The following is a 27,051-nucleotide window of genomic DNA, read 5'->3' on the forward strand; positions in this document are numbered from 1 at the left end:
TCTCCCACACTCCCTTGCTCATAGGTTTGTCTGTAAGAGGCATTCCAAGGTACTTAGAAGGTAACTGATCCCTTTGAAACCCTAGAATTCTAGAGAGGTTTCTATGAATAGCAATTTCAGCGTTAAAAAAGAAACTTTTGATTTGTCAAAGCTTACCTTTGTTCTAGTGGCCATAGCAAATTCGTTCAAGATTTGTTTAAAAGCTTTTGCTTCATTGACCATGGGAATGCCCTGCAACAGAGTATCATCCACAAATTGTTGGTGAGTTGAAGCAGCTTCATCTATGGTAAGTTTCAGCTCTTGGATTCTTCCTTCAACACTTGCACTTTTTATCACTCTGCCTAGCCCTTCCATCATGAGCACACAAAGGAGGGGGGAGAGTGGATCTCCTTGTCTGAGTCCCCTAGAAGGCATAGAGGTTCTTGAGGGCGAGCCATTAAGCAGGACATAAAAACTACATGTGGATACCAGGGCCATAACCCATCTAATCCAGTTGTGGTCGAAACCATAAGCTCTAAGCTCTACCTTGATATAAGACCAACTTAGCTTGTCATAAGCTTTCGCTAGGTCAAGCTGTCTGATCATGCCAAATTGCTTATTGCTCTTAAGAGAGTGTACCACATAATGAGCTTGTATGATGTTATTGAGAATCTGTCTTCCTTCCACATAACCAGTTTGCTCCTCTGAGATAAGAGCTGGAAGAAGGGGCTTGAGTCTATTAGCAATCACTTTGGAAATAATCTTGTACACCACATTACATAAAGCTATGGGTCTGAATCTGTCCGGTGTCATAGCTTTTTCCTGCTTTGGAATCAAAGCTATGAAAGAGGCATTGAGAGCCTTCAAAACCATTCTGGATCTTCTGGAGTCTTCCACTACATCAAGGATGTCTTGTTTGACTGTTTTCCAGCATGCTTTGAAGAAGTCCACATTGAATCCATCCGAGCCAGGAGCTTTCCCATTTTGCATCTCATTGATAACTTCACTGACCTCATCTTCAGACACTGGCCTGTTAAGATTGTGATTGTCTTCCCTTGTTACAAGCTTGGGAATATACTTTGTGAAATTGTTAATGAACCGTGACCTATCTAAGAGAGGCTCCTTTGCAATGCTAAGGAAGTGTTGTACTAGGACATATTCCATTTCTTTGTGGGAGACAAGCTCTTTCCCTTGAAAATCTCTGAGTTTTGAAATTTTGTTATGTGCCCTGTGATCCAAAGTTGATTTATGAAAAAACTTTGTGTTTTTTCCCCTTCTCTAATCCACTACACTCTCGATTTCTGCCTCCAGAATATCTCCTCTTGGATGCACCTATCTTCCCATTCCTTCTGAAGAGAATCAACTTGAGTTTTCCTTTCCTCTGTAAAACCATCTGTGATTATGATTTGATTAATCCCCTGGAGTTTTTGTTCAACTTCTCTTTTGGCTTTAAAAATATTACAAAACTCTTTCTTGTTCCAATCTTTGAGTCTGGATTTGATGTGTTTAAGTATTTATTGCAGCATAAACATTTTTGTGCCTTGAATGGACAAATATTCCATCCACCATATGTCAATATTGCCGGTGAAGTCAGGGTGAGAGAACCAAAAATTTTCAAATCTAAAAGGTCTATTCCTCAGTGTACCCATAAAAGCGGCTTCAAGCTGGACAGGCTAGTGGTTCGAGCCTCCAAAGGGAAGGATTAGAGCTGACATGCCAGGGCCTGTGAGAAGGAGGTCCTCTGAGATTATGAATCTGTCTAGTTTAGAGGCAACTTGAGCAGCCCCTCCTCTCTTGTTGTTCCAGGTGAAAGTGCCATTTATTGTTTCAGCATCCACTAGTCTCATTTTATTTATGAAGTTCTGGAAAGAAATGGAGTCTCTTCCTAGTGTTCTGGTGCCACATTTTTTCTTTGTCAGAGATTTAATCATATTGAAATCCCCTACCAGAATCCAGGGCATATCAGGATATCTCTCTCTCAGCCCCTCAAGGGAGGTGAGAAGCTTGAGTTTGTCTTCTAGTTTTTGAGGACCATAAACATTTGTAATCATGTAAGTCTCCCTGTAACCCAAAGGTTGAATCACCAGCGATAGATAGTTCCTGGACGCTTCCGCATCCAGGATTCCAAGTTTCTGGGGATCCCAAAGCGTAAGAATCCCTCCTGCCGAGTTATCTGCCTTAACCTCTAGATACTCATACTTGCTTAACCATTTTCTATGTATTTCTCTGATCTTGTCCATTGAACACTTAGTTTCCTGAATAAAAACCATATTTGGTTTTTCTTCTTTTATTCTACTGCTAAGATTTCTTTGTTTCCTTTTATTTCCTAGGCCCCTAATGTTCCAGGTTGTAAGCTTCATTAAGAAAGGTTTGTAAAGGAGTAGTTGGTGAGATCTCTCATCTTACCTAAGTTAATCATGAGTTTTCCACATTTGGTCAGCAGCTCATTCTATCTTTTTCTTCCTCTTTTCCTACCCGGATTCTTGGAAGAGTGCACAGGTGTTTCCTCCATTGTTTTCATCCCTCTATTCTCCTGGCTATTATGGTTTCTTTTGACTCCAAAACCCTTCGATTGGGATCTCTAGAGGAAGAGTTGTTGAACCCTGTCAAACTCCTCCTTTGGCAGGGAGTCAACCCCTTTGGCAATACCCTACTCCAGAAACTTTTCTAGATCTAAGTTCTCCCTCTCAAGAATCTCCTACAGTTCATGGTCCTTCGTTCCCACCTCACTTGGGGTCATCTCATGGTCCCTACTGAGCTCCATAATGTTCGGTAGATCATCCTTTTGCTGGTTGTTCTCTAGTATATCCTCCATGCTAGCATCCCTATCCTTCTCATTGGTATTAGTCTCTGATTCTTGGTTTGCCCCGTTGTTTCCAACTTCTTCTTCTAAGATTTTGAATCTATTGTGGCTCGGTTGCCAGTCCTTGTTGATTTTCTTTTGGTACCGCTTTCCTCCTTTCCCTTTGCCCCCCACCTTAGTGAAACCCTTAGGATCTTTGCTTGTGGTGGTTTTTTTGTTGTTCTCCATCTTGTTTGAAGGGAAATCTCTGTATAGGTGCCCGTGTTCATGGGACTTATGACACCTAAATGGGACATGTTCATAGTCCACCACCTACACCCATTCTTCATCATACACTTCTAAAATGATCTCGTCCGGAAGTGCCCCAGATAAGTCCATTTCCACACAATTCCAGGTGAAAGAAGTGTATTTACCTCTTAGAGTCACATCTGATATTTTTATAAAATGCCCTAGTTTATTTCCAATATCCTTTAGAGATTCTGACAACCAATAATCTAAAGGAAGGGAGTATAGTATTATCCATGCCCGTACTGAAGTGAACATTTCTCATTCTGGAACAAAATTCATCACCCATGGTCGCATGTAAATACCTGCAACAACGTAAAAATACGGTCCTCCCTCAAAAACTCTGTCTTTATCTTCTAAGCTCGTGAACACCACCATAAAGAAGCCCTTGGATCCAAGATGAAGGTTTATTTCCCCCTTTGGTTTCTAGTGGTTCCTTATCCATGCGTGTAAGGCCTTCTTCGTCAGCCAAATTCCCATAAATTTTCATATAACCGCGTGTTCTGCCATGTGTTCTCTGTGCATCTGTAGCGCTGAGTCGCTTAAAACGACCTGTAGAATAATGGTCGACTTGGGTTTGCAGACGCCTGTCGCACTCATAGGTGCAGCTTTCTAACTGCTACCTTCTTTCCTCTTCTCCTTGCTATCTTCCTCATGACTTTCTTTCTGTCCGTGAGGTTTGATATTTCCTGTGTTAAAATCCTCAGTTATTACCTCTGGTGGTTTCTTGAAGTGATGCAGACCAGTTCCCTTGCTTCTGTTCACGGCTATTTGACTGTAGGAGGGAGCATAACTCCCTCCTCCACAACCCGCCATGGTTACCAGTGCCAAACCCTAACTCAAACCCTAGTTCAGATTGCAGAGCCACCAAGTTTTTTCCAACGACTCCTTGCCAGTTCGATTTTCAAACCCAAGATCATTTGCGGGTTGATTTTCTATTATTGAGAGTGGAGAGAATTATTTTACAATTTCTAATCATTGAGTTAAAATAAAATATTTAGTTGCTTCTATATATATATATATATATATATATATTTTAAATTAAGAAATAAAAATTATTAGTTTTATTTAAAAGTATTATAAAATGTAGTATAAGTTTATTTGTCAGTCTATTTGAGCTTTTTCTGATTGGTTGTTGTAAATTTATTTTAACTATGCTTACTTTATTAGTTGTTGTAATTTTACTTTAACTATAATTGCTTTAATGGTTGTTGATATTACAACTCAATAAAAAACTTAATTAAAATATTTTACTCTCTCTCTTAATTATTAATAAAATATTTCCATATCCATATCAAATAAGATACCAGAAAATGAATAATTGTTAAAGATTAAAGAGTTGCATTTGAATGGCTGTTGAATATGGCAGGCCTCACAATTCGTGCTTCACATTGTTTTACTTAACAGTCCCATTGCAACACCATGTCTCTTATTAGTCCCTGCCTAGGACTAATAGCGTTCGATCAGGCGTTGACTTCCTATTAATTTGAGTTGACCGGAGCATTTAGTTGATGTTTTTCGCTTTTACCCAAAGTTTTATTTTAAAACTTTGATGTTTTTTGCTTTTTATCCAAAGTTTTATATTGGAGGTCTTATTGCCGGATTGCTGAATTTCCAAATCCAAATTTCGTGACTTTTTTGTTTTACCCAAAGTTTTCGGAGGTCTTATTGCCGGGGATATCGATTGAACGTTGTGACAATTCATCTTAACCAAAGTCGAGTTTGCAGAATGTTGTGACAATTAATTTTATCCAATGTCCAATTTACATGTTATGACAACTGATTTTACGTTTGGGGCAAAAAAAATTTAATATATGTTGGAGACTTAGAACAGGTGGCAGCTTTTGTTCGTGCACAACAGCCAGCTGTTGGCTTCAGGAGACTTCTAGTAGGTGGCAGCTGCCGGTGCTTATAATACCGTCTTGTAATACCGTGTTGAGGGCAACCGTTTTCCTTTCTAATTTAGGAGATTATGCCAAGTAGAACACAGGACCAGGACCTGTGAAGCTTGGCGTCGATACAATGGATTCAATATTAACCTTGTATCCGATAGGTATTGTATTCAGAATTATAAATCTCAGCTGAGAATATCAATATGGTTACTATCTGATGGATGATGCATGCACTGCTGAAAGGATGTTTGTGCTTGGCGGTGCCAGTAGGGGAGATCTATTCTGGGGGAAGTCGGTATCTGTTGGTCTTTTTTTGCTTTATATGTATATTTTTTAATTTCTATTTTAGTTTGTGTGTTTTTCCTCTTGTTTTAATTCTGGGTAGGTGCTCAAACAACTGCAAAATCAGTATAGTTGCTTGCAGATCTCAGATCCTCTTCGTGCCTGGGTGTGGCGTTACAACCCATGCTACGTTATGCAGTAGTCAGGTTGTTGGTTGTTTGCATGTACTATCATATTGTGCAAGAGTGTGGATGCGAAGCCATAGATCTACACATGTTAGATTTGTCGTTGACTGTATCTTTCTTCCTCCTTAGACCAAGGGTACTGTAACTCTGAAGATTCAAGCTAGTATAATCTGTGGCTTCTCTGGTTATAGGGCCTTGTTTGTGTATTTCATTTGCTGTCATTATACTAGGAAGGAAATGAAAAATTTATTTATAAAGGTTTCTATGTGCATAGCTGTTTAAACGCTCATTTTTTAGTGGTTATGGTTGATGCTTGGTTATAGTATATTACTGTATAAAGTTTCATCAAATAAATGATTAGATCCCAGGGGTTTTCTATAATTACCATGTAAGATTTCTTATTTTATTCAAAGTTAAAAAAAGACTAAATGCCCAGTAACATTGGTGATGGCCGGCTGAGACAACCCCTTAGGCCGGTTTGTATATATGTTCGTATTTTATCAATAAATTTGACTGTTTTTGGCTTATTAGTGTAGGAATTTAGTTTAAACTGTGGGAAGCTCTCTTAGTCTTTTTGAAAACAGATCCCTTGCTCATTGACCCAGGCTCAGTGGCACTTGTTGACTCTTATTTTTTTTTTTTATAGTTAGAATTGGCTGATGTTGATCAGAGGCATTAGCATATTATGTTGTAATTTTGTTTGCCCATCACATCATAAGAAATGGTATAGCTTTACAAGTTTTGGAGGGGATAATGCATCTGATATTTCCATAAATAGTAAGAAAAGGAGAGTTTCTTCATCTTGTTTATTTTGATTTTTTTCCCTTAGCATAATTATGTTGGTGAAATGTTGCTCTTTTGGTGTCAAATCTCCTTTATTTGTTGTGACTTTTTAGTTTAGTTTGGTAGAATTCTTGTGGCCAGTTTCTACATTTTCCTGGTTTTGGACTTTCAAAACATGTTATGGATGTTTTCAGAAGCTAATACTGTTTTTCCTGTTGTAGTGATTAAAAATGCCCCGCTATGATGATCGTTCTGGAAACACACGGCTCTATGTTCGCCGACTGTCTTCTCGTACCCGTACACGTGATCTTGAGGATCTTTTCAACAGATATGGAAGGTTAGTTCACTGAATGTGATTTGTTTAGATGTTTGTCCTAAATAATAATCTTAAAGAGCTACCAAACAATAGTCTGTTATAATCTATAATTTATTGCTTATATACCCCTCTGTCTTTTATTAGTCCCTGCCATCTGGCATCCGGCAGGGACTATTGTAATCGTTCAATGGCGACTTAGCATTAGTTCAATGCTTTCTGCATCTGTTATACGCCGGTTATCCTAAAGTCGTGTGAGGTTTTATGTGCACATAACCAAAGTCGCATTCCGGGTTAACCTTTCTCATCTTATTTGGCCTCTTCCCGAGGCGGAAGAGGCCTGACCATGGGTTATATTGGTTTTAAGGCTGCTGCATTTTGGCTAACCGTAAAAGGGCTTGTTTTAATGTTAACATTAGTTTTGAAACATTAAATGTTGTTGGTAAACAGGTTTGGTTATTTCATAAAGTATATGCTATGGTTGCATGGTATTAACAGGTGTTGTCGTGTTGTTGCAGGGTATTAACAGCTGGAACCGCGGCAGCTATGGCAGCTACAACATGAGGGGAAATAACGGCCGCTGCAACCACAGAGCATATCAGAACCGTAGCAAAGGTCGCCACAAATATGATATTAGAAACCTTTCTCCAAGCCCTAACGTTCCTCAGTTTCTTGTCGAGCTTTTTCCTCTGCAGCTGAAGCTTCTCTAGCATGTGTGTGTGCCTTCTGTAAACAGAATCGAAATGCTTAAAGAAATCTTCAGAGAACGGGCTACCAGCAGTCTTAAAGTTCGACAGTTCTTCCTGCATTTTCTTGCACTGGCTAGAGTTGAATGGGAACGCCGCGTATTTGAAGAATAATGGCGTGGAAGGTGCCTTTGAGCCATTATTGCGCGTAAAGAAGCTTTCGTCTAATGCTATCTTGCCTTCTAGAGGTTCGGCTTTGGCAGCCGGATATGATATCTCTAGGTGCGTTTTCAGTGCCATCTTATCTTCACATTGTCTCTTGCGTTTGTTTATTTTTACCCTCTAAACTTGCTGGTCACTTCTGTCTTGTTCTTGCAGTGCGACTTCTTGTGTGGTGCCCGCCCGAGGGAAGGCCCTGGTGCCCACAGATTTGTCCATTGCCATACCCGAAGGCACTTATGCTCGAATAGGTAACGTTTTGCCCTAAAATGGGCTTTGCCATTCTTGTATTTTTGGTGAACTTAAATGTTTGGCAGTGGACCGATGCAACTTACTGATTCAAAGTAAGAGTGCGAGGTTCGTGGTCTGCCTCTGAAATGGCCTTGAAAGCCCTTCCACAGATATGACGAAAAAGACATAGAAGAATACAAGATAGAAAGAGAGTTCTCTGAGCAATTTATATGCCTTTCGCTCCTCCTCTGCGAAGCTCCTTTTTTTTTCCAATAGCCTATTCATTTTAACATGCTCTTCCTCAAACTAATGCCCCAATTCTGCCATAGAGGAACTATGGTACTCCATGCTTCGTAACTGCCTCTGAAATGGCCTTGAAAGCCCTTCCACAGATATGACGAAAAAGACATAGAAGAATACAAGATAGAAAGAGAGTTCTCTGGTCCGAGCATCCGACCTTCCGGTAACCTAGCCCTCCTTAAGACAACGATTTGCTAAAGGGATACAAGCCATTATTACAATAAACTAGAGTTCTGATGCGATAAATGAAGGGCTCCTTCTCTATGGTCTTCTTCACATTCGAATTGAAATGCCTGAGATATAGAAAGCCTCACCTTACCATATTAAAAGCGATAACAGAGTAAGGAAACAGCTTTCATGTTAATCCGCCTCTGTCACTCCACCAGATTGTGTAGACGAGCATTCCCAATACATTCCTCGCCGGCCTCGTGATCATGACATCCGAATATACTGGTTGAGCTGGATTGCGATTGTTGGCTACCAATTTCTTCCAACATTGCGTAACCGCTCTTGATAAATCCTCCTTAGCAATCTGGTCAATCTGCACGGCCGGCCCTAAAGAAGCTGTTCCGAGCAGACCGTAAGCATGTGGCCTTTTGGTGGAGAGGTCACAAAATATTACACCAGCGGGCGGCATCATCATCTATACAAAGTCCGGTTTCCGCAAACATCACTGATTTGGTTGGTGGTTGTATCTGATTACTTTGATTGGTATCAATATTACCATGATAATGAGGACACCATGGTGCCTAAGAATCAGAGTACGAAGCATAGGTTTTCCTCCTTAAATCTTCCCTTTTGAACTCTACCGCCTGCTGCCTGATTATGCCTGATTAATGAAGATTGCCAACGACCCCTTAAAAGGAAAATGGGAACCTTCAAGTCTCTAATATAGCCAGGTGTCTCGCTTGCAAGGAGGAGGGGACTGTTCTTTCCATTCAAATCTGATGGAACTCTGTGACTCTGGTAAGACAAAAGGAAATGAAGGATGAACGTGTTAATCTGATGCGACCTTAGGTGGCCTGCTGTATAGCTTGCATGTGTTATGCTAGGGAGATAGGTGTTAGGCACATGGCCGTCATGTAGGGCCCACAAGGTGGATAAAAGTTTCGACTTTCATTTTTATTTTTATTGACATCGGTTGATTTTCTTATTTTTATTTAAATTTGAAATTTGATGTTGCATTGTCGTTTCTTAGTTCTCGGCTCTCTAGCTCTTGGGTTATGACACCAGGGTTTTATTGCCGGGTGATTTGTGCAGTGATGAGTATGGTCTGGCAACCGTGAAGGTTTCTGAGCAGGTGGTTCCACCACCCATACGTTGCCCTTACCAGGTAATCTCATAAATGATCTTGCACTTCCCTTGAGTTTCCATGGTTGCATTTTAAAGATATCTCGTGACTTGTTTTTTTATCTATAATTGATTTGCAGGTTCTCCTAGTGAGGTCGCGGCGTTCCAAGGAATCTCCGAGGTAGTTTCCATCATTTTCTGACACCTACATGCTCAAGTCTTCAATGAATTTATGGGTATGTTTAAATTTTGGTCGTGGTCTTCTGATGACTGGGTAGAGAGACAGACAGTCTTGTTGTTAGGTGAATCCCTTGGAAGGTTTTTTATTTCAGCTGTGATATTCATTTGATACACAGGATGTATATGTATTTATATTTTTGTCTGGACGAAAGCGGCTATGCCCTTGAAATTCGTTGTTGTGGTTGTATTTAAGTTATATATTTTCATTTTGGTTATTAGGAATGCCTATAAAAACCGTGTAGGTGGCTATTCCGGATTTTGGGTTTGTCCAACAAACCCTTAGGGTTAGACTGGAAGGTCCCAAGTCTTACTAGACAACGCTTTTGGTTGTCTTATTTGTCTTGGAACTTTATCCAACCGTAATGAATGCATTCTGTAATTTTCTCCTAACTGGTTTGACTTGTTATATAATGCTATGCTATCGGATTATTAGTTCAATAATTTGTTTAATATAGTTCTTCTGGTCATCAAGCTCTAGCATCTCTCTCGTTTCCTGAGTATGATGCTTGTTGTTTAACTTCCTTTTTTTATTCTGTACAATGATGAATTTGGCTCTGTTTCTCATATAGAGAGTCAGGGAGTTTCATTTAGAATATTCCCATTATTGTTTTTCAAATTCTATGTTATTTCGACTTTTTAACTTCATGTGCTAGACAAATTATAAAGAAAATGCATATGCCATTGCTGTGGAACTCTAGTTTTTCTGTAGCAAAACTGAAGTAGTTATATCTTTCTATATGAACATGCATGCACCTGCCCCTCTGTCCAATAGCCTTCTTCTTTGTAGGAGAGTTCTATTGATTGCAAATCTCGTGTAGTGTCTTATTTCCAGGCATTTTGCTTTTGGTCTTTGTTAGTAGCTATGTAGTTACAAGAATGGCTGAGGCTGGAGTTTACCGGAAAATCTTTTGTTGGCAGAGAGTTCTAGGGATTGCAAATCTCTTGTATGTTGATATTGTTGGAACTGTTGTTTTGTTCTTCAAGTTGGTGGCCTCAACTCTGTTTTATCTATGGAATTTGCGCATAGGATACCTAAGATTTCAACGAAATCAATAATTATTATTGGGATGGATGTTTCACATGGTTCTCCAGGGCATGCAGATTCACCTTCAATTTCAGCAGTATGCGTCTTTAACATGAGAGTTCTATTGATTGCAAATCTCGTGTAGTGTCTTATTTCCAGGCATTTTGCTTTTGGTCTTTGTTAGTAGCTATGTAGTTACAAGAATGGCTGAGGCTGGAGTTTACCGGAAAATCTTTTGTTGGCAGAGAGTTCTAGGGATTGCAAATCTCTTGTATGTTGATATTGTTGGAACTGTTGTTTTGTTCTTCAAGTTGGTGGCCTCAACTCTGTTTTATCTATGGAATTTGCGCATAGGATACCTAAGATTTCAACGAAATCAATAATTATTATTGGGATGGATGTTTCACATGGTTCTCCAGGGCATGCAGATTCACCTTCAATTTCAGCAGTATGCGTCTTTAACATGTTATCTAGGCCTCTGTCTTGAATTGACGGACATGATGAATTTTAGTATATGTTGTTTATTTTAGTATATGTTGTTTACTATTAAAGATATATTGTATCTTATCTTTAAAGATCTTTCAATTTGTTGTTCAGTGCCATATTTGTATGTTTATCTTTGTTGCACTTACACTATCACGTATAGGTGTTTCTGTTCCTGGGCCTGAATTATGGTACAAAACATTAATTAGATATCCAGTACATTGGTCAGAATTATGCGATTGATATTAACTAAATATTCTTAAGTTATAACCTGTTAGTTTGTCATACCCTTATCAGTTGGGCGTTGCTTCGCTTTGGGAAAACTATTATGGACCCTGTACTATTCTAATTGTGTACTCGTTGTATCCAAGTTGACTCCTTTACAGTATAGGGATTTCTTGTATTATGGACCCTGTACTATTCTAATTTTGTACTGTTTGGATCCATTGCTGTTCCAACTTGACTCTTTGCAGTATAGGGATTTCTTGTACTTTTTCCCCATACAAGTATAGTTTTTCGAATTGATTGTTTGTTTGTTTGGTTCTCTAACTGTTACATACTTATTTCGTATCACAAGGTGTGTGCTTCATTAGTTTTTCTATCTTATCCAGAGTCTACGTAGGGCTCAAAAACATTGCCTTTTATCAATTAAATAGATCCTCTCTACTATTAATACATTTCACAGATCCAAGCGTCTCAGAACTCTGCATTTCTGAGTTTCTGAAAGGAATTTAGGCTGAAATATGTGAAGATCTAATTTTTTAGTGTTTATTAATTTTCTATGATGGATATTTATCTTGTTAATACATACATTTTCTCTGCATCACCTATCTTGAAGGTGATTGCTCTGAATTGCTCTGAATTGGAATTCTTGGCCTTCTTTATTCACCTTGTTTATTCAAGATTTTAGTTTTTGACCTTGTTTATTCATTCAATGACAGTGGCATGGAGGCTATCTATACAGCTCACCTTCTACAAAACCCTCTTCTAATGCTCGGTTTCCTACCAGAAATAAGAATTCGAGTGGGCTAGTTTAAAACTATTGGCTCAAGCCATTGGCAATAAACGCTGTATACAGAAGCTGCTGGCAATAAACGCTGTATACAGAAGCTGCATTTTGCTTCTTAAAAACTCAGTTCATTGTTTTACTTCAAGCAGGGACTCGCTGCGTCGCAGCTCCCCTTGTTTTTATTTAGTCGTTCCTAATTTAGGGTTGCCAAGTCATGTTTTCCCTCTTCTGCTATTTCTTGGTTGGGTGTACCCTACACGGTTTTCCCTTTATTAGTGCATAGTCCGCATTGACACTTTCCTCTCTTTGCCCATCTTTCCTATTTCTGTTGGGTGTTGAATTGCAATTGTTTTTTTTTTTGGTTTGGTTTTGGGCTATTTGTACATTGACTTTATAGATATTCTTTTTCTAGGGCCATACCTCTTTTAGTCTTGCTTGGGGTTTATGGAGTACTTGTGGTATTATGGGCATATGGGAAAATCATTTCCTCTTCCTGTTGTCAGGTAATTTTTTTAATGCTGGCAGTATTTTCATCTTTTCTTCTCTTATGCTGCCACGGTTTGGTATGTTCAATGTTTTGTTCCTTCTATGTTTTAGAAGATGGCCAAGCCATGGATTTCCTTCTATGGAATATTGTATGCTATAATGGGTTAGTCTGTTTTGTTTCCTTCGAGATTGAAGGAGATGGGGTGGGGTGGGTCCTAGCCAAGCCATGGATTCCTTATTGTTGGGATATTGTTTCACTGCTTCTGTGCCTTTTAACTCTCTGAGGAAGTTCCAGCCCAAGTTGCGTGTTAACTTGAATGATGTTGTTGAAGGTTAGTCGGCTCTTACCCGGCCTGGAGGTCAATGGGGAGAGAGTGACCTTGGTGGGATTGGTGGCTATTCTTGCAAGGGTGTTAATAGGAGACTTTGGCGCATCTAGACGTGCATCTTTATGTAATGTTCTTGCGTACATTTATGGAATGGCAAGGGTGCAAAATGGTGTTTGATTCATCTGAGAGGCGAACTATCATTCGATTCGATACCTTGATGCACTGCTCATTGTTTCTGGCAAACGTTTCCGCAGAGTCCGTGATGTGAATTTGAAGCACGACTTCGCCTTTATTGTAAGTATTCAAAACCATATCCAGTACCTTTCGAATTTGTTATGGATACTGCGTATATATTTTCTATGGATGTGGCTGTATCATGCATGTTAACTTTCGGAAGACCAATGTTATCTAGTCGTCTACGCCAAATTTGTAAATATCGATAGTCAAATAATTTAAGAAATGGATTGAACACATTGATCTAATTGCAGCGGACAAATGTTTTTCCCTCATTCGAGTTTATTTGAATAATATTTGTTATCTTGGTCATGCAATTATGGTTTGTTCTTCCGTGTGTTACCCTTGGTTTCTCTTAGGAATTTAGTGATCCTCGTGCTGCGGATGAAGCAAGATACTATCTATCTATCTATCGTGGTTGGCTGTGTCTATCTCAAATTTGATGGAAAAACCCCTTGAGATTCTTCATTTCCGTGATCGAAAGGTTTGTATTGTTATCCCCGTTCCAAGTCTTATTGTTAGGTTTTTTTTTCTTCAAAGCTCTGGCAGAGCCGCGCAGGGTTTTAATATGCTCTGATGTATAATCATGTGCCGTCCAAAGAGTCTCATGGCGCAGCCTTAGCCTTTTGTAGGTTTTTTTTTCTTCAAATAATACGCTTTGATGTATAATCATGTGCCGTCCAAAGAGTCTCATGGCGCAACCTTAGTCTTTTGTGGAATACAATTTATAAAAGTATCTTATATGCAATTTGTCAATTTGTTAACTTATAAAAATATCTTATCTTATCTGCAATTTGTTCGGTGAATTTTCGGTGCATGGCGCCTCAAACATGAGGCTGCCTCGCTCGCATGGTTATTTTTGAACGTGGAAAGCATGGCGCCTCAAACATGAGGCTGCCTCGAACATTACTTAGCTTTCAAGTATTTCTCTTAAATATTTTTTTCCATCTTCGAGAATATACTAAAAATATATATAAAATTGGTATTCCACAATATTCTTTATCTTATCTCTTTGCTTAATATATGCACGCAAATAATTGATAAATCTTATCTGTTTTCTTAATATATGCACGTAAATAATTGAATTTATCATATGTTAATATGCTTCTTCATTTTTAAAATCTTTAAAAATGGTGAAGGCATTTTCTCTATTTATATTTAAAATAGAAAAAAACCCAATCAATTTGAAATTGGTATTAGGATTTATAATAATTAATTTAAATTTTAATCGTTATGAATTACATTTGGGCTTTATTTGAGACTATTTTAAGTGATGTTTTATTCATTATAAGAAATAATTTTTATTTATTTTTTAATTCCATCTTCATATCTAAATTTACTTATAATAACTTAAAATAAAACATATAATTCATTTCACATTCCTAACCTTCAAATAACAAATTCTTTTGACATTCCTAACTTTTAAATAACAAAATCCAAAATCCAGGGAACCTCAGAAACATAAATTATATCTATATATGCGTTCATTTAATATTCTAAAGTTAATTCCCAAATTCCCAACGATAATTGCACAGGAATATATGTTAATATCTTTGATTGAGATTATTAGACATTGATCTCATTTTGTGTACGTGCATCACCAAAAGAAGCCTATGTAGGGACATCAACATCTACATTCTCTCTTCTTTTCCATATAACAAAAATATTGATAACATTTATGAATATTTAACTGCAGGTTTTGCAGTGGAGATGCTGCTATTAACTATTTTTTTCTTTTAACTTTTTTTAACCTTTTTGGATTACTTTTCACTTTTATGATTAGAACAGTTCTAGTATTGACATTAACATTCCCAAGATATACCTCAAAGGAAAAATTCTGCTATTAACTATTTTTTCCTTTTAACCTTTTTTATTTTTTTCTTTTAACATTTTTAACCTTTTTGGATCACTTTTCACTTTTATGATTAGAACAGTTGTAGTATTGACATTAACATTCCCAAGATATACCTCAAAGGAAAAATTCTGTTACAAAAACTTACGTCTCTCTCATTAATTTCTCACTCTAAAATGTATTGCATACCCACACTTAGCCTTTCTTGGCACACTCTTAATCCCCACGGCCTGCGATTCCTACAACAAGAGGTTGCAATATGCGTGTACTAAATACAAATACAGGAAGCAACATATTTCTGCATCCCAACGGTATTATACAACTAATTTTCATGTTAAAAGTTGGCCGCCTTCCGTGGAACGAAACGAGAAGTCTTTAAATAGTGTATTGACATGTTGACTGTTTTCACAACGTGTTGAGCTTACTTAAATAGATGGAGAGCGTTTGTATTGTTGTTGTGGCAGACCCCTGAATTTTTTAACAAATTATACATTGAATTCGCATGTTGCAGAAAGCGTTTGTATTGTTGTTGTAGCAGACCCTGGCTTGTTGTGACAGACTCCGGCAGGGACTACCGGCTGCATGCAGCACTTGTTATGATTTAATTATTGTTTATTATTTTTGGAATTATCATAATTCTGAAGAAAATTTGTGATGGATTGCATGCTTGTTTTTGAATTAGCTAAGATCATTGTAGGATTCCAGACAATAACATATATTTCTAAGCATCTATTCTTACATTTTTCCGTGCTTTAAATGTCTATTGTTCAGATAAAAGTTGAGCATGACCAGATATTAAGGTTTTAAAATATCTAAATCTAACCATTTTGAAATTCCTTATACCACTCCATGCTTTTGTGATATAAAATCAAAAACAAATTTAATTTTTAAATAGGAAACAATATTAATCTCTTAAATTGAAACTTGATAATTGCACAACTATCTTGAAAGGTTGATATGCTAAATGTATTAATGTAAGATTAGAATTAAACTATTAATATTTTATGATTTCACACAATGTCTATTTTCCTGAGGAGTCAAACGTACTTAACGTGATTTAGTAAATCTATTCAACTTTGTTGTGTGGAGGTTCAGAGTAACTGATGCAGGGGCATAAGTTATTTGAAATTGATCGAGAGGTCAATAAATTATATAGAGGAGTTGGTTCCTTAGTACTAGGTAAATTATAGGGAGTGGTTGGTTCCTCAGTACTAGGAATATGTTACGATTAGATTTTAACTGAAATTTTTGAGTAGCTAGTTTTGTTATGTAATTAATGTAATGATAGAGTTTGTTGTAAATGATCCTATTCTTGAGGATTGAATGAGCTTTCTTTGTAATCTTTTGATAGATAATAAAAAGCCATATTCATGGAAAGAGGATTCACGGCTGTTCTGTGTGTGCGTACAAAACAATCTTGTGCTTTTTCCCTATCGTTCATCAGTTCTTTGTAATTGATTTGAATAAATCTGTGCATTTGCTGTATGAAATTGATATATCACAGTTGTGGATGTTCAGGAATCTGTGGCTTTAATTTCCATTTCACGACCACATTAAGGAAATCCACGCTGAGATTTGCATTACATTTATATTGAACGGCTATAGAGGAGGACAATTGGGTTAAGAGGGAAGTGTGTACTAACAGTGTCACACTGAGGTAAGGTGTTATTTGTTGGAAATAATAATCCTAACCACCCTCTTAAAAACACTCACAAACGCCACGTTTGCCTAGTCAACTATTTCAGGTTTGTGATTTTGTTTGCAGGGGTAAGCACTGAAGTCAAAGTAGAAGTACAACACTAACTAATTGACAACACAACAAAGAGTTTAAGAAATTTAACTAATTTTGGTAAATAATTATGCGTACTAACTAGTAAAAATGCATATGTCACACATCTACTAACTAGTAAAAGTGCATAAATTTTTTTACATTTACCATATACCATAATATTATATGGTTAATCTCGACAATGACAACGTAACAAATGAAACTCGTTATTTTCACTTTATATAAATTACAGTGTGAATATTCATATTAAAACAACTTTTGAAAAATACCATTAGTTTTGGATTACAACCAGAGAAGGTCACTCTCAGGCCAATACATGTGTTATTACAGTATTCTATTGATTTTTACAAAGTAACATCTGTCCTACCACATATGATTCGAGTAATGAACCTTATACTACTTTGCATATTACAGTTGAGTGAATTGTTTAATCTCTATCTGCATTTGATTATTGGTCTTTGTGCATCCATGTCATGTTAATGGTCACGGTTAACTTAGACTAGGTACCAGTGCTCCCTTACTCATGCCTCCAGAATCAAGGGCCTTGGTGCAAATCTGGCATCGGATGGTTGAGGTGCATACTTGGGGTTCTAAGCCTTTGGATAGGGGTTTTCTGTGTCTCATTTCTTTCCTGCAAGATGTGATACCCGCATTCGTTGTGGAGGTTACCCTCCTCCTCTTCTCTTCCGTGCGAGCTGGGGTTCCGATGCTTGCTGTAGGGCTTGAATTCTTTACACACGTAATTGGTATTTCCTTATCTGAGGTTGGATATGTTAGCCTCCTATACCAATAGGTTTTGTTTTTCATGATTGGCAGGGGAAATTCCAAATATGTTCTACTTTGATGATGCAAAGATCCCATATTTCTGTGATAGAACATGTCTGTACATAGTTTTGATGGTGTCCTACTTCTGGATCGGTGATCCAACAGTCTAATCTGGATCATGTCATGACTAAATTGATGTTGTAGAATAGAGAAAGAGAATATGTCCAAACTGTTTAATCTTGGCAGATTAGTAGTTAGGTAGAGAATAAAGGTTCCCAACTGCTTAATCTGGGGCCTTGGAAGTGATAAGGGTAGTTTTAGATAGAAATTCAAAAGGAAAAGAAAAAGAAAAAAAAAGGAAAAGAGCAATTGAGGGTTTGCAAGTCTAAGTGCACCCTCCTTGAAGTAATAAAAAATGCTAGGCACTAAGATGGGTAGGTAGAAAGGGGTTGCAGAAGCTTGTTTTCCTTCATATTGCTGGCCTTGACAGAGAAAGCATATATTGGCAAGAGCAGGACCACCTACTCAGCATTTTGGTAACAACACAGTGAAGCATGTCTAACTCCCCAATCATTCCCCACAAAACTTCTTTCTAACATTCCCTAAATGTCCAATGGGATTTCCTCATTGAGTCCTGGCATCACCTTTTGATTATGGCAACATCAAGCCAAGGTGTTGATTCCTATTACACAAGAAAGCCACATTTCCTGTGCAAAATCCTTGATCATTTTCATCTGTCTCTGCACCTAAGTTTACTCATTAAACTTAGTAGTCAGTTCCTCTCTCCCATCTCAAATCCATATTAACCCCTAATTTTACTATTTAGCTCCCCAATTTTCCCCTTTTCCCTATTATTATACCATTTTTGTGCAAAAATCCCAGAAAATATATATATTTCCCCCCCCCAGGCAATATAGCCTTAATACTCTAAAGGGTGAAGGCATGATAAAGTCGGGTGCTAATGCAAATGTGCGTTCATAATTTATTTTTGGGGGATTAAATAAAGAGCTGGTTGATTTAATAGCCCTAACGCACCTTATAAATTTGTATATTGTTTACCGCTGATCCCTAAAACCTCATAAAACCCACAAAATTCAATTCGTCCAAAGTTTATCCCGGCGCAATTTACCAGAAATAATAATTGTTTATTGGACGGGCCCCGCCATATCGCTCTGTCATCTTCGCGTCCCGTCGTCCGTCGAATCCGGGCCCTCCCATCCGACGGTCCTCGGCGATTTCGGACCGCCCCCGATCGCCGTCCTTTAGCGCCCGATATTGTCAGAATGCTGACATCTGTCCGTGGACGCGTGTCGGCTTTTGATTGTATCGGGCGGCTTCCGACACAAACCGGGCCCGTACCAAAAGCGGTCTGACAAAACCGCTTACCGCCATTGCCTTTCCGCCTCACGTCATCCTCGCATCATCGCCACGTCATTGCCGCATCAACGTCGTGTCAGCTCCCATTTTGCCATGGTTCCGACAGCTCCGCCACGTCGCTCGTCCAGGTCAGCCCACTCACCGGTTGACACGTCATCCCGCCGTACTCGACCCCACCAATGACGTCATGCTGACGTCATCCGTAAAAAAGGCGCCAAAAAACTAATTTTTCCATATTTCGCCCAAAAATCATGTTTTTTCTTATTTTTCATAAGTCGAGCACTCTGTCGCTTGCATGCGTTTTACGACGTTTTTTCCGCCAACCTCCAGAAATTCATCCTGAGCTGCTGCCGCCCCGAATTCCGCACGGTCAGCTCCCCCTGTCGCGCGACAACCAGGTATTTACCATTTTCTCTGTGTAACCTGGTCTTCCTAATTTTCTACGGTAAAAAACTCTAAACAACTGGTCTAATTACCTGCGTACCAAGCCCCTGTAATTACCAAATCAACCCGAAGTTCATCTGAAGAGGGTTCCTGCTCTGAAATTTACTCAATTCCCACAGCTCCCTGCGCATTTGCAACTAAAAAATCACTGGCAGACAAAGTCCACTAAAAAGGCAGCGCTTACCCCCAGCATTGGTTACTTTCACCCTCTCGACAAGTTGTTGTTCTCTGTTAGCCCAATTCTCCTCCTTTTTTCACCTCTGCAAGTCATCCCATCGACAAAAATCTGCTGTTCACTGCCAGTCTTGCCAAACTGAAAGCACAAATTCAACTTCAAGTAAGAAATAAGCAATGGAGACCCCTGTGGCATTGAATATTACTCCTCTGAATGCCCCACAGAGGAACCTGGAATGGTTGGCCCTTGCTGACCGGGATTATCAAATCAAAGAAACAGTTGAGATAAGTACCAAATATCACATACACACTGTTTGTGAGCTGAAGAAGAAATACATGAGTGGTGCTGATGACATAGGTATCTGGGAGTCTAACTTGCCCATTTATTACCTACCCCAAGTCAATGTGTTCCCAGACCTCATCCATCAGTGTTGTGAACACTATGAACCCTCACAAAGAGCAGTTTTGGGTTCATCTGGGAATATTTTATTTCACATCACTCCTCAATCCATAAATCAGATGCTGAACTTTAAGCCAACTAAACCTCTGGTGCCCCTTTCTATGAATTTTCTGCTCAAAAAAACTGCCAAGCTGCCCAGCTCAGAGGTCACAAAGATTGGCCAGTTGTTCATGAAGCCAGAATATCAGCCCCGGCAACCTCCTCCTTATCTACATATATGGTTCAATGAAACAGGGAGACTGCTAGTGGATATGATATCCTGCATTCTAGGATTCAATACCAGTGAGTTTGTGGATGAAACAACCTTGGTAATGTTATCCATGTTCACTCCAGGGTAGCCCCTTGCTGCCCAGTATGATTATGCCACATTTATTGCTGACAAGATTCATGAGCAATTCATGAATTTGGAGAGGGAAAGGGTATTTAAGTACACCTCCTATATATATCATTTGATATTATATTATCAGCCTGATAGTTTCCCTATTTTCTTGAAAAATCTGGATGCAAAAGGAAACAGGAGGTCAGTGGTATTTTGGTCATCAATCTGTCACCATATCTCTTGCTCCCCATATAACTATTGTGAGTTCATTGATCTGTTCATCTATCCGGCCTTGTCTCTGCTACAGAGTTCTCCTCTTCCTAGACTCACCGATGAAATGCAGAAGATCCTCCAGCTTTCAAAGAATTATAGCATTGGAGATTGGTACTTCTACCAAGACCACACAGTAATTAGAATATATGGCTGTGAGCTAGCCCCTTACAGACTGCCAAAGTATGTTCCCATGAGACTTTTTGCATTAGAGTATTTCCGGCAATTTGGAAATGCAGACATGATTCATTTTCATAGCAGAAATAAAAAAGCACAGCTGAAAATCAAACACCAACTGGGTCCATTTATCTTCAATAAAAGGGAAGAAGCTTGGGGAGAAGCAGATAAGATCCTAAAAAGCCTCCAGTTGAAAACAAGCTTCTATTGGGCACCATATGACCCTAATCATTTCATAAGCCTCAGAAGAATCAAGTATAGGCTTGTTGTCTATGATCACTTTAGCATTCCACAAATTGAAAAATATGCTAACCAACTAGAGTGGAAAGAAGGCACATTAGTGGAGGACTATTCTGAAGAAGAATTAGCAGAAAGAGCAATTAAAAATCTAGAAAAAGCAGTTGAATTGGAATATTTTGGACAGGTTTGGTCTCCAGCCCCTCAGCATCTTGGAGAGAGTGCCTCATCCTCCACTGTTCCCCAGCAGGCTGCCAAAGTAATTGATCAAACATCAAATCTAACCAAAGGCAAAGAAGTACAACAAGAGGAGTCACCTCCCAATTTGGAGCAGCAAGCAGAACAGCAAGAAGAAATGGCTAAAATGCCTGCCTCCACAGAGCAGCAAACCGAAGAACAGATCCCTCCAAGGCAGGAGGTGACAGTTGAAAATACAGTCTTACAGACACCTGCAAACGAGGAGAGAACAAGAAAAAGAGATAGACATGAGCAGAGTCTTCCTACCACTTCCACAGATCAGCGAGGTGAGAAAAGACAAAGGCTGAATCCCTTTTCTGAGGAGGAGATTCCTGAAAGACCCACTGATACTATGCTCCCTCCTAGCATTGAAACATCAGCCAGCTCTTTACAGCAAGAGCAAGAACTACAGCAAGGGACAGAAGTAAGTTCTTCAAGGCAGTGCACCAAGGCAGAGTCCAGCATAAAGAAACAATTTACAGACATAAAAGCAAGAAATGAGCCGGTTAGATTCCAGCTTTATAACCAGCTGCTCAAAATGGCACCAACTAATCAAGAAAGGCTTATGTCGGCCTATGATATCCAAGAGGGAAAAATGACTCTTAGTCATTTTAGGCCCACCATGTTGCAGCCCCAGTCAGCTGCTGACTATATCAGGACCAACCTAGAGGTATTTGCCAAGGACATCCATCCCATGGATCAGATAGAGCTGCACAAACAAACAGGGGAGATGGTTTATTCCACATTGGCTGATAAGACTCTATTGGCACATAGGTTGCAAAACTCCCTGCATAACACTACTGCTCAATTGGAGCTAGAGAAGGCTTCTTCTCAAGCCAAGGACAACAGAATCAAGTCCTTGGAAGAAATTATCATAGAACTAGGGCATGATCCAAATGACCCTAAGGGAGTGCAAGCATTAATGAAGAAGAAAGATGAGGACATAGCAGCTTTGAAGAAGCTGGTTAAACTACCACCAACCCTTCACCCTCAGACTGAAGGTGTTGCCCAGCAAAGAAAAGATCAGGATGTGATGGCCATGCTGTTGGCCTTGCACAAAAGGTTGGTAGAGACAGAGGGTGCCTTGGAGGCAGCCCTAAAGCAAAAGGAAGGAGAACAGGTGTCCCAGCCACCTCAGCCAGTTATAAATATTGAGGATGCTCCTCAAGTAATAATTCCTCCCCCGGAAAGGACATCAGAAGCGGGCCCTTCAGCACCAGCACCAGATGTGGCAGCACCAGAGCAGGCACCCAGCCTCAGTATGCAGAACATGATGAAGGAACTGGAGGCGCTAGAAGCACAGATGGTTGAGTTAAAGGATGCCAAGGAAAAATTAGCCAAACTGGAAGAGAAATATGACAAATCAAAACAGCATGTGGCTGAGAGGACAAGAGAAATAAGAACCCTGGAAAAGAAGATAAAGGAGCTGGAAAATGAATTGACCATGAACAAGACTATAGCTGATGTGAAGAAAATTCTATGGGCTAAAATTGGCCAATCCATTACAGACCAATGGCAGTCCATTGAAACAGTTCATGAGCAAATGGATCTACTGAGCAGAGCTCAAGCTGAAAATCAAAGAGCCAGGGCATCTTTAGGGAGTATGCCTGAAATAGCCAACAGAATGATAAATGTCCTTAACAATCGGACTGGCCTTCAGCTGGCAGGAATGGGCATTAGAGACAGGACTGATACTATTCTGCTGATAAAAAGGGTGCTTACCCTGAGGAATTATGTCCAGACATTGGAGAGAAAGTGTCAAGAAATACAAGCAGAAGTGAATGGGTTTATTGCAAAAATCACAGTTTTACATAACAGGGGCCTCCCCAGTTTGGTGACCAGTGCAGGAAGATTGTTATCACATGAACATTATGCCAAAAGGGTCAATAACTTTGCAACAAATCAAATAACAGCATCTGCAAGCGCTCCAGAGGAAGCAGGGCCCCCATCTGGGCAGGATCTTTATGATAAGCTGGAAAATCTATTCTTTATTGAGCATGAGATCAAGCACCTTTTTGCAGTCCCTCCCAATTATTACAAATACACTGAAGCTGATGAAACTCTAATTAAAATACAGAGGCACCAATTGCCCACTGAAGAATGGTGGAGGAGTATGATAGAAACTTTACTTTGATGAATTAATTTTGGCCTAAAGTCTTTGATCAACCGCGAGTCAGCATTTTCAAATGACTCATGTATTAAATCTACCTGGAGCAACAGTGGGAGACAGCTAGATGAAAAGGACAGTGTCTGGGTACAGCTGGATAATGCAATTGATGTGTCCAGTACAGCAACATCATGACAGGGCAGCGTAAACGCAAGAATTCTCAAAATCAATGCAAAGGTGCTCAGCCGTCCCAATGCGCTCCAAAAGTCAAAGATCTCTGACAGGAATGAACAGCTGTAATCAATCTGCTTTAATAGCAATAACTATTGTATCCACTATTTTGAGAGTTGGTAGAGAAAGTTATGAGTCAATGACTCATTTTTGAGATATTTTGTAAGATAATTTTGTATATATGCGCCCCGCTTAGCTTATTTGCGGGTTGTTGTTTTATTTGTTCTGAAGAACTCGGCTGTATATTCTGAGAAGTATAATACAAGAAGCTGCTGGTTTTCTCAACTTGGCTATGCTTGGACGCGTTGTGATGGGATTGTTGGCTGTTGCAGGACTCTCGTGTTATCTCATGATGCAATAAGTGTTTTCCTAACTGTGTCTGTGTTTTATCTGTTTACATAACTCATCTATGCTATATGTTTGATAATCTTAGTAGGAAGGAAAATGAATAGTTCAGGATTTGTCCATTAAGACACCCTAAACTCAATCTTTCCTGCTAACTATGTTTTCTTCAGGATTAGCTGTAAATGTGGAATTCTTAAATGCTCCTGTTTACTCTAATTTTATGGTGAACTCTATTCGGGAATTCTCTTTTGCTCTTGAATAGGATTCAACCCTTTATTTTCTGTATCACCGAGAAAGAAATCTTTGTTGCCTTTCATGGTGTGATCCTATACTGTTTCTTCTTAAATCAAAAGTTTGTATCATGAATACCTATCTGGCTCTGCAGTAACACTCTCTTTATCACAGGTACTAAGTAACAATCAGTCATGGACTCCAATTGCCCAATGGAATGAACCCTCTTTGAACATTGCAAACCCTTCTTCAGACAATAGCTGACAACCAAAATTCAAACAAAATTTTATACTTCATAGCTAGCCTAAAATCCCGAAAAACAAAGCTAAATCAAAAAGAGAGAGCCCTCTCTGATTGCAGGTAGGCTAGAACCTGTAATCCAAAGTTGGTTTGTGGTTACCTCGGCCGTATTCCCTTAGGAGTCAAAGGGAACAACCTGAGTGATAACATAATTGGCGACTCCACTGGGGAGCTGAACTAATTTCCCAGCCACTGCCCGATTCACAATATTTCCTACAAAATTTCAAAGAGGTCAGGAAACATAGAAGCTGGCTCCTAAGAAGAAGACACGTTACACCAGATCTAATCCAGATCCAAATCCATCACCTGTATTTGAAAATCCAAACCTGATTTCGAGGACTCTTAGGAAACAAGAAAAGGAAGAAACTAGTCCAGATTCAAGCCCTGAAGCAGGATTTCAGAGTAACATTCCTACCCCTGCTAAAGTTTCCTTTCATCCTCATATCACAACTTCACAGTCTCCCAGTTCTACATCCACTTCACATAGCGCTTGTTCAACTCCCCCATTAACTACACACACCCCTCTCATCCATTTCCCTCCACTTGTTCCGTTTGTTCCTGTTGTTCCAGTTATCTCAGCAAACATGGCTAATAGGTATGCCCCTTTACAGTTACCAGCAAATCTAGGGGCTATGCCTCAGGATTACCAGACCAAGATCTCATATTTTGATGGTACTAGTTCCTATTCAGCCCTGCAACATACCAAAAAGATGCAGGACTACTTTGAGAATTATGAGATAGATGATGAGGGGGTTAGAATGAAGATTTTTGTTCAAAGCTTGACAGGAGATGTAAGGTCCTGGTTCAGATCTCTTCCAGCAAATTCTATTGCTAATCCAGAAGCCCTCTACCAAACTTTCCTAAACAGATGGGAAAAGAAGAAAGACCCGCTTCACATATTGTCTGAGTACAACTCTATTAAAAGAGGCCCTCAAGAAACTGTCCTGGACTATTGTGCTAGATTTAATAATGTATACAATGCCATCCCCCAGAATCTGAGGCCTCCACCTGATCTGGCCTTATACACCTTTCCTGATGGGTTTGATTCAGACATGGCATACCAATTGAGAGAAAGAGCCCCCCAAACTTTAGCTGAGATGCAAGATATAGCAGTCAGTGTGGAAGCCAACTTGATAGCCAAGAGAAACAGGGCAAGGACTGAGATAAAGACTACCTTCAAAGAAGGGCCTTCAGGCTGGGATCAGAAACTAGATGCAATAATCACCGGTATGCATAGGCTTGGAGATAGATTAGAATCGGTTGAAAGGAAATCATCATGGGAAGGACCACAAAATAATGCTGTCAAAAATCCTAGCTTTAGAAGAAACCAAAACCCAAATGTTGGAAGGGCCAGCCCAGAACAAGACATAAGACCTCCTTTCCAAGAAAACTATGCTGAAGCATCCACCTCTAGTGAACAGATAGATGATACTCACATTAATTTAATGGGTCTAAATAATGAACAACAGGTTTTTCTGAGTCAAGAAGATCAGGAAGATGATGATGTTGATCAGTTCCGAACTAAATCTGGTGAGTCATTTGACTTCAAGCAGGGCTATGACACAGCTGTTTTTGAAGTTCATAAACAATACAAGCTGAGAAGCAGGACCATAAATGTGCCACAGCCTGTAAAAACAAAAGATAACCAACAGCCCAAGATGTTGAAGGAGAAGGTCACTTTTACAGAACCAATTGACAAAACTAGCTCTATTTCAAACGAAGCAACAGTGGAGGATGTAACTGAAATACACCCCCCAAGTCAACAGCAACTGGTAACATCTCCTTCAGAGCATAATCAAAGTAACATTCCTCAAAAGATTAGCAAAAAAGATAAACCCCAAGATAAAACTGAAAGCCAAGAGGGTGCCTCTGAAAAATCAGTTGAGAAAGAAAAAGTTGTTAACCATAATGCCAAGACCCAATTTGAAAAACCTTTTGACCTAGAAGCTGAAATTGGTAAGTTGAAGATAGCCATCCCTCTTTCAGAGCTGGCTAAGCATGACATTTACAAGCAGCAAATCAAAAAATCCCTCCAATTAACTCAGAATAAAGATGATGTCAATGTACTGGATGATACACCAGAATTACTTTTTGGCCCAGAAGTTGATGGAAAAACAATAAGCACAGGAGTTTTACCCTTTTATGTTAGCTTGCACATTCATGACAAGATACTACACAATGCAATGTTTGACTCGGGCGCCTCACATAATCTTATGCCTAAATCTGTAATGGAGAGACTAAACCTAGACATCACAAGGCCATATAAGGACCTATTCTCATTTGATTCCAGCCAAGTCAAATGCCTGGGCCTGATCAAAGATTTGTGTGTTTCCCTTGTCCAGTATCCAAATAAAACTATTCTAATGGATGTGGTGGTAGCTGATATCCCACCTAAATATGGAATGTTGTTATCAAGATCATGGGGAGCCAAGCTCCAAGGGTCCCTACAATTAGATATGTCTTATGCCACTATCTCTGTCTTTGGGCAACCAAAGAGGCTATATAGAGAGACACTCATGAAATATATGGTGAGCAGTGAAGAAAAACCTCAAAATTTTCCCATTTATGCAGTCCATTCTGATATGGATTCCTTCATTCTGTTCAATGATAACACATGTCCTACAGCTGATAACAAATCTTTCACTCTTGAACAAAATATGCATACAAATGAGCAATCAGCTGC

The 27,051-nt window shown here is 39.2% G+C and overlaps 1 protein-coding gene across 4 annotated transcripts; it reads left to right on the forward strand.

The window, feature by feature from the left end:
* Positions 1 to 5,126: 5,126 nt before the first annotated feature.
* On the forward strand, positions 5,127 to 9,929 carry LOC149184294 (deoxyuridine 5'-triphosphate nucleotidohydrolase-like). Of its 4 annotated transcripts, XM_089417446.1 has the most exons (6): positions 5,127 to 6,546; positions 7,041 to 7,137; positions 7,259 to 7,490; positions 7,587 to 7,678; positions 9,157 to 9,291; positions 9,389 to 9,929. In XM_089417446.1, exons 2-5 carry the CDS (start codon positions 7,083 to 7,085, stop codon positions 9,183 to 9,185), a joined length of 408 nt encoding a protein of 135 aa, XP_089273572.1. In that variant the 5' UTR covers positions 5,127 to 6,546; positions 7,041 to 7,082; the 3' UTR covers positions 9,186 to 9,291; positions 9,389 to 9,929. The 4 variants fall into 4 exon arrangements, with proteins under 4 accessions (XP_089273572.1, XP_089273569.1, XP_089273571.1 ...); XM_089417443.1 differs by lacking the exon at positions 5,127 to 6,546 and having other exon boundaries at positions 6,919 to 7,137; XM_089417444.1 differs by lacking the exon at positions 5,127 to 6,546 and having other exon boundaries at positions 6,925 to 7,137; positions 9,219 to 9,291.
* The last annotated feature ends 17,122 nt before the right edge of the window (positions 9,930 to 27,051 follow it).

Source organism: Pinus tabuliformis, chromosome 3_2 (assembly GCF_031772625.1).
Source record: "Pinus tabuliformis cultivar Carrire ecotype Pingquan chromosome 3_2, CPIR1, whole genome shotgun sequence".
NCBI classification, from domain to species: domain Eukaryota; kingdom Viridiplantae; phylum Streptophyta; class Pinopsida; order Pinales; family Pinaceae; genus Pinus; species Pinus tabuliformis.

Excerpts from the sequence above, each read along its gene's own strand:
- LOC149184294 (XM_089417443.1), top strand. The coding sequence starts at position 7,008 with ATGGTATTAACAGGTGTTGTCGTGTTGTTGCAGGGTATTAACAGCTGG. Across the intron at positions 7,491-7,586 it reads GCCGGATATGATATCTCTAG|TGCGACTTCTTGTGTGGTGC; the intron begins GTGCGTTTTCAG and ends TTGTTCTTGCAG. Across the intron at positions 7,679-9,156 it reads AGGCACTTATGCTCGAATAG|TTCTCGGCTCTCTAGCTCTT; the intron begins GTAACGTTTTGC and ends GTCGTTTCTTAG.